Source organism: Elephantulus edwardii, unplaced genomic scaffold (genome assembly GCF_000299155.1).
Source record: "Elephantulus edwardii isolate Elephantulus edwardi_28Jun2011 unplaced genomic scaffold, EleEdw1.0 scaffold00147, whole genome shotgun sequence".
In the NCBI taxonomy this organism is placed as follows: domain Eukaryota; kingdom Metazoa; phylum Chordata; class Mammalia; order Macroscelidea; family Macroscelididae; genus Elephantulus; species Elephantulus edwardii.
In genome coordinates, this window is record NW_006399897.1 from 7,867,927 (window position 1) to 7,876,320 (window position 8,394).

Sequence of the window (8,394 nt, forward strand, 5' to 3'; positions counted from 1 at the left end):
TATTGTCAGGTACCTTCCAGAGTGGAGATGAACAGTACTGTCAGTCTGGAGACTAAGGTGTGTCTGATCCAGGCTATGGTCTTTATAGTTACTTGCTATACATCAGAGAGCTGGACAATGACTAAGAATGGCATAAGAATTGATACCTTTGAGTTGTGGTGCTGTGAAAGAGTATTGAGCATACCATGGACTGCCAAGAGAACAAACAGGTCTGACCTGGAAAAAGTAAAACCAATTTGCTTCTTGAAGGAAAGATTGTGAAGCTCTGTTTCACATACTTTGGACATGTTACCAGGAGGGGCCAGTCCTTGGAGAACAGCATGCTTGGAAGGGTACAGGGACAACACAGGAGAGGGAGACCCTGGAAGAGATGGATTGACTCAGTAATTGGAGTAATGGGGATAGGTGTGTCGAATACAGTGAGACTAGCTCAGGACAGGGAAAAGTTCAGAGCTTTTATATTTAGGATGCTATGAGTCATAGGTGACTCCACTCGATGGCACAAGAAAACCAAAACATTTTTCTCTCATGTTGTTGTTGTGTGCCTTCAGTTTGGAAATGACCCATAGCTAAACCTTCAGGCAGTAAATGAAGATGGCAAAGGATAGAACAGGGTTCAGGTCTTTTGTTCATAGGGTTTCTGTGAGTCATACTTGACTCAACGACACCTAACAACAACAAATCCCATACTTCTCACACAGAGCAGCTGGTGCCTTTAAACCACTGTTTTTGGGATTGCAGTGCAAAACTTACTACCTAGTGTGTATTATAGAATATTCATATGCAGTACATATTCATATCATAACTGATCCACCTGTATTTACTAGCCAATATTTTTCAGAGTATAAAATGCATCAGAATTTAGGTCATCAAGACAACGTATAGAGAATTGTTTAACAAGAAAACACATTTTAAAAAAATCAGTATTTCATACATATGTGGATTTGAATTTTAACTGCTTTGGCCTTTTGATTTCAAAATAATAAAAGGAAATTAATTTATGAACAACCTTCCACAGTCCTTATTTGACAGCCAAAGAGGGATTACTCAATGAATCATAAGCTGTCACAGCAGATGCCTTGATAGTTAATTGAAAATTTCACCATGAGACCCTTCTTAACAGTTTAAAACTAGAAGACTGCTGTGTTTATTAGATTATCCTCACTCTTCAACTGCATACTAATCAGCACAGGACACTGTATGATTTTTTTTTTCACCCTGTAGGTTTTCATTGGCCCTTATGATTCCCTGGACATCTCCTGACACATTAGGAAGTCAAGGGTGTCAAAGTGTCCTGAGCGTCACAGTAAATACATCAAGCCTGGTGCAGGTTTCCAGACAGATTTGAAGGCAGAAGATAATTCCTGTTCATTATTAATAAGCTTTCCTCACACAATCTGCTTGTGGCCATGATTATGGCCTTTGCCACATGAACCAACTCCATAGTAATTTGTCATTATTTCAGAACCGCTGATGTTTCTTTGTGCTTAGGTCCATGGAAAGAGGAAGCTTTGTGTGATGGAAACTATTTGATGCAGTTAACATCACTCTTACTAACAGTTAAGACTATTTTAATGCAAAACTAGGATTTTAAAAGGTTTAGCTTTTGTCCATGCAAACAAGCAACCAAAACAAAATGTCACCAATGCTACTTGTTTTCCCTTTTACATAGAAGTATTAAATATCTGGCTTAAGAGAATTACAGTCTTTCGTTAGCTCCTTGAACTTTTGTGGATTGTTTTATTACTCAGTCACACAGGCATACCTTTGAAGTCTTAGGCACGTAATAGCCTTTCTCACCTTAGTTTGCTTGCAAACTAGGGTTGGTCATTCTTGGTTATGAGAACAGGCTGTGAGAATAAAGTGTTGTAGAATGTCAAGTGCATTGATAATGAATAAAGCCTTGTTATGACTTGTCCCTTCAAAGAAGCAACACAGTTTTACAAAGATGAGGTATATCTTCTGTCCAGTCTTCTCCAGCAGAGCATATGATCAGCCATGGTTTTGTGCATGCATAACTGCTTGTCACTTACTGGGGTTGTACATCATAAACATATAAAGCAAAGAATGTGCAGTACTTGTCTGAAGCTGTCCTTGTGGACCAAACATTAGAATTTTTAGTGATCTGACATTCTTTTATCTTTTACTAGAAATTGTAAAATTCTATTCTAGTTGAAAATGTAAAGAGTTTGTAAAATTCCATTATAGATATTTTGAGCTGAGTTTTTAAACCACAGCATCATGAAGGGAAGTAAATTTTCAGTTCTAGGCCATTAAAGTTTATTCATCTGTATATTAGTAAAAGAAGACCACAAATGCAAGAATACTGCTAACATTTTTAGTTACTGGTGGGGGGAAAAATTCTTATCATTCTCCTTATACTTATCTATGGTCAAGTCTCTTAGAAATGCATATTACTGATCATGAGAAAGAGATCATTAATCAATTTCTGGGAATATTCTTTCATATAAATACTTGAAAACATATGTTTTGTAATTTAAGATTAGCAGAATAATCTTATAATAGGCAAATCAATTTTATTAGGGTTTCCACAAATCCTAGAGTGGTGTCTACCAAACTCGATATCTAAAGATTTATCAGCTTTATTTAATTATATGTGTTTAATAAAATAATAAAACACAGATATTTTTAACATGAAGGTGCTTAATATGATGGTAAAACATTTACACTTGTGTATGGATTTAAAGAAATAAACTAGTCTTAATTCATTAATTTTAATGTCTAGCAATGCAACATACCCAATTCTGTTATTCATTTCATTACTATGCAGTCCCGAATGAGATCAGATTTCTCTCTCTCGTCTATAAATTGTGTTTCATGTTCCCATGTCAGGTGGCAGAGATGACTGAATGATTTTATAACTTATGTAATAGGTGATGTAAAAGTGTGATTTCTAGCGACATATGGTAGTGTTGTAATAAAAGATGTAATGATATTTCCTATTGTTTTACTTTTAGGTTGCTTTCAGCTATGTAATGTTTTTCGATCCCATGAAATGGAAATTGACCAGTGCTTGCTGGAGTCCCTTCCCCTCGGCCAAAGGCAGCGACTGGTGAAGCGCATGCGCTGTGAACAAATCAAAGCCTACTATGAACGAGAGAAGGCTTTTCAAAAGCAGGAAGGACTCCTGAAAAAGCTGAAGCATGGAAAGAATCAAAAAGTTCATTTTAACCTTGGTGACATGCTCCAGGATGCAATTATCCATCATAACGACAAAGAAGGTACTTACCAGAACAAATTTTGCCAAGTTTTATGAGAGATTTTCCATGTTTTTGTTTGCTTTAAATATAATACTTTTTAAATTATTATTTGTTGGTAGGGGGGTTAGGTGATAAAATTTCTTTTAAGTACTAAGGCCTCCTTTTTTAAACTGTCTGAGACTTTCAGAGGGGAAATATCATTTCCAATGATCATTGTTAGAAGTTCCAAATCTAAAAAAAAAAAAAAAGAAGAAGTTGCAAATCTCTAAATGCTATTGTTGAGTGTTGACAGTAAGTGAGTAAGTGTGTAAATCAGAATTGCTTCATTGGGATTTCAAAAGACTGCTTGTCAGAGTAAACCTAATTAGAATGAAGTCCTTAAATTATATGCTATGCATTAATTTAAAAATAATGAAAGGGAAAGGCATGTATGAAAACATATATAGAAAATCTTTTGTACCTTAAAAGTTTTGAGGTGATAGACAAATTCTATAACTTTAGAGTTGAAAAGAAATTCATAGGAGTGAAAGAATACACCCACTGTTTTCCCACTCCATCATGTTTAATATTAACAGTTCCTCTTTGCCCCAGCCCAAAGTGTTTTTGGGCTTGACAATTCCCTGAACGATCTCTAAGAAGCTCATAAAGCTGTTGATAATGTAGGAATCTCAGGCAAGTGGAGCATGGAAGCCTCAATATGTCTAAGATGCAAGCTTCTCAGAAGAATGCAGAGGTACATTCCATCCTCCAGGGGCACTAGGATGGTGATCTGGTCATGCTTTTTAGTAGAATTGAATCTTAGAAGATCAGGGGATAGGAAAGCCATTTTGAAAAGTAATCCCTTAACACCATATCCAGAATTTAAGTAGCAACTGTTGCTATTATAATGCTTTAGAAAATACTCATCAACCATCCAGATTGTTTCTGAGCACTTATATAAGTATGGAACTGTGCTAACACTATAGTGATCAAGGAACAGGAAAACTGTAAATCATTCCATCAAAACATCCATTCTGAGAAAGAGAGAAAATAACCCTACCCGTTACTTTTGAGTCAATCTTCCATTTATTTTCTGAGGCTGAAATTCTCTATACAAGGAGACTGACTGTCTTTCTTCCACAGAGTGACTTGGTGCATTCAGACTACCAACTTTTAATTAGCAACCCAACACATTGTGTACTACACCATCAAGGCTCCTTATAAATACAAAACCAGTTAAAAATAATGAGGTCAGTTGAACTGAAGTAATTGTCTAAGAGTCTTAAAAAGCATGATTTGTGAGAGACGGACCTTAAAAGTTAGGTAAGTCTTACCCCCACCCCAATGCCAGCCTGATGTTTATGGCATTGAAGTCTATGGGGGAGAGAATAGTCTAAAAGTATCATATTTTAGGGCATTATTTTTATCGTAGGAGTATGCAATGAGGGTTGCAGAGTGGATTATATTTGGGGGTAGGGGGTGGGGTTTGGGGAGGTGCGGGGGTGATTGTGTACCAATGAGGGAGTTTTTCTTTTGCTTTTCAAGGAGAGGAGCAAATGGGGGCAGGGTTTGTGCGGGGATAAGGGTGCAACAATGAATGGATGGAATTCCAAAATCTCTGCAGATAGATATTCATTGAAATGAAAAATAACCTAAATTTTAAAAAAAAAGGGGAAAAAAAGTTAGATTAGATGTTTGAAGGAAGGATGGGCATATGTGTCCCTCAGTGAACATGGAGCCGATATCTTGACTAAATTGTTGGACTTAAATAGTGTCCAAACATGGTAATCTATGTGACAGGAGTGGAAGGCAAAAGTAGAATAAGACATGTCAAGTTCTGATCTTGAAGCAGAAGCTAATGTGGGTGACACTGCAGTTTCCTAAAAAGGAAAATAATACGCTATAGAATTTCTAATGAAGATTCATTAATCTGGGAGATTTGTCAGTAAAATAAATGGAAGAATGATAATAAGTATTGGAAGCAAGTATATCAGGAACTTGACATAATTCCAGTCTATACACAGGAAAGTGAACTGTGATACTTGAAGCGAGAATGGGAGCAAAATGCAAAGACACGAACCATATGTCCTGTGAAAAAAATGCTGTGTGCATTAAGTCTTTATCATGTGTCAGGTTGTTGCCATTGTGTACTGTCAAATTGGAACCGACCAATAGCTGGCTCTCTAGTGGGTTTTCAAAGTCAGTAAATTGCATGAGAGGAGATTGTCCATCATTTTCCCACAGAGCAGCTGATGGATTTGAACCACATGCCTTTCGGGTTGCAGTTCAGTTTCTTACCACTAAGCCATCAAAGCTCTTTTATGTCAGGTAGTCATGAATTCAACAACAACAATAACAACATGTCTCCCTCTACGATGTCCGACTAACTTTTATGGGTGAAAATAATCAGATAAAGAATGATAAATATCTAAAGGAAAGCCTCTGATGGGGTGTAGCATTAACATGAAGACATCGGCAGAGTGAGAACCCAGGTGTTAGAGGGGCAGCTAAGCAACCAGCATGCTAGACAGAATAGAAAGTGAGATGAGTAGAAGGAGGTTAAATTGGAGAGGATGAGAACCTAGAGCATGATCATGTAATTACTTGAAGGGTCAAAGAATGAACTTTGTCTATTGTACTGAGTGGTCTCTGAGGCCATTTGAAAGTTTTGAGTCAGAAAGAGACCTCATTGTTCTTATACATATATAGGTTCTGTCCATGTATTGCATCCCATGTTGCCTCTTAGATGCTTTCATTGCCATCAAGTTAGAACCAACCCGTAGATGACCCTCCAGGGAGTATTCAGAGGTTGTAAATCACCTTGAAATAGATTGCCCATCTTTTTCCTGTGGAGCAGCAGGTAGATTTGAACCACTGGCCTTTGTATTAGCAGCATAATTCACTTTATGTTAGACCATTAGAAGGCTAGAAGCAAGAAATAACTAAAGATGTTTAAGTTACAAGCTAGGCATGAGGTGATGATGGTTTGTACTGAAGTGAGACAGGGCTATAGTGAAAAACAATCAAATTATTGCTATAATTTTGGAATAACATTGATAAGAAATAGTATTGAACAGACTTTAGAGAGTGCATTACTTTTATATTGCTGATTTGTAATGATTTATACTGCACATACATTTTTAAGCTGTTGTCTGCACAGATCAAAGAAATACTGCATAATGTAAAATCAGGAAAGATATGTATTAGAGTTTTATCTATTCTTCATATCAATTAAATTGGTATGATGAGCAAATAATTTTAGAAAATGGACACGATGTAGAATAACATAGTGTTAAGATTGGAGAAAGACTCATCAACATGCTGTGTTATAAAACAGTCTTCAATATGAATTCCCTTTCAACATGAAGTAAAGAAAAATCTTCACCACGGAACTGATACACAATACATAATGGATGTTGAAACATTTTAATTTATCTCTTATTTCATTTTGCTTGGATCGAAAATCAGTATTAATGGAATCAACTTCAAGAAATCATAAACATGTTGCATTGAGAAAATTTGCTGTCAAAGACTGTTCTAAAGTATTAAAGAGCAATGATGACAATTTAAAGACCAAGGTGTACCTGATCCAAGCTGTGATCTTTTCAGTTAATTCCTATGCATCTGAAAGTTTTATAGTGAATAAGGATGACAGAAGAAGAATCAATGTCTTTAAATTATGGTGTTGAAGATGAGTACTGAGTATTCTATGGATTATCAAAAGAACAAATAAGTTTATCTTGGTAGAAGCGAAACCAGGGTTCATCTTAGAGGCAAAGATGATAGAATTTCTTCTTACATAATTTGAACATGTTATCAGGAGGGGCCAGTTATTGGAAAAAGTCCTTAGAAAAACAGTCTATGCTGTAAATGATAGAGGTCAGAGAAAGAGAGGAAGACCCTCAACAAGATGAATTGACAAAGTGACTATAACAATGGGTTGGACATATCAGAGCTGGTAAAGATGGTAGAGGATAGGACAGAGTTCAGATCTGTTGTTCATAACATCATCAATAGTTGTAGTTGATGACATCTAACAAAAACCACAACAGTTCTGTTATGTTAGAAGCCAAATATGAGTTTCATTGGGTTAAGGAAAATGATAATATCCATAGACATTAACTTTCTAGGTTCTAGAAAAGAATGTTTGACCAAAAACCATTAAGAAGAGGCTTGACGGCAGCAGATTAGTCACCCACCTTTGGCTTCGGAGCATCACTTGTGGTCCACTAGGCCAACTGGTCTCTCTCTGTGTTATTAAGTGCTGTTGAGTCATAGGTGACTCATAGCGACCCTATGAACAAAATTCCTCGACACCTGTGTGACTTTAATCCTTTCACTGGGTTCATAGTGTTTCCAGAGGCAAGCTGTTTACGGAAGTGGATGCCACTCCTGCTTCGAAGCTTGTTTTAATCCGGGAGCACCACCAAACACTGTCCACCGTGGGTAACCATTATCCCATTTGACACATCAGTGTCATAGTGTTCAGCTTCACTGCAACCACAGTTTACCTCTGTAATGCAAGTGGACACACCAGGGCTACATTTCCTAGAAGAATGTTTGACCAACAACAATTTAAAACAGACATATAAATGACTTAAGTACCACAGAACAACACACTGCCCTCACAATCTCAAAGGTTGGGTGAGATCGCTTAGGGAATAGTTAGAAAAAAAAATACAGAAATTCTTAGGAAATATCTTGAGACACCTACGATTAAGAGTTGAGAGAAATTAGGTGGAAGAGCTATGAATGACCAGAAATTAAGACAGAAAATGAGAGCAGTATGCTGTGTTCCACAGGAAAAATCATAAACTGCATAGAATGCTACTGCTACATTTACTGCTAATGCTACGTAAGAAAGAGGAATTGAACTTTTCTTCATGTGCTTATTGGCCGTCTGAATGTCTTCTTTGGTGAAGTGTCTGTCCATATCCTGTGCCCATGTTTCAATTGGATTATTTACCTTTATCTTGTTGTGGTGCTCAAGTATTTTATAAATTCTAGATTTAAGTCCCTTATCTGATGTCATTACCAAATATTTTTCCCAGCCCGTGGCTTCCCTTTTTACCCTGTTGGAGAAGTTTTTGGATGTTCATAGGGATTTGATTCTTAGAAGGTCCCATTCATCTATTTTATCTTCTCCTGGTTGTATATTTTTCAGGAAGACTTGGAAGACTGTTTATGTTGTTTA

General features: G+C 36.7%; 1 protein-coding gene across 1 annotated transcript in view; it reads left to right on the plus strand.

The window, feature by feature from the left end:
- MYO16 (myosin XVI) overlaps window positions 1–8,394 on the plus strand; it is a 951,959-nt gene that overhangs the window by 108,403 nt on the left and 835,162 nt on the right. Inside the window, exon 2 of the mRNA XM_006894620.1 lies at window positions 2,979–3,242. Coding sequence (XP_006894682.1) covers window positions 3,017–3,242 — 226 coding nt within the window. The 5' untranslated portion in view covers window positions 2,979–3,016. The remainder of the gene's footprint in view (window positions 1–2,978; window positions 3,243–8,394) is intronic.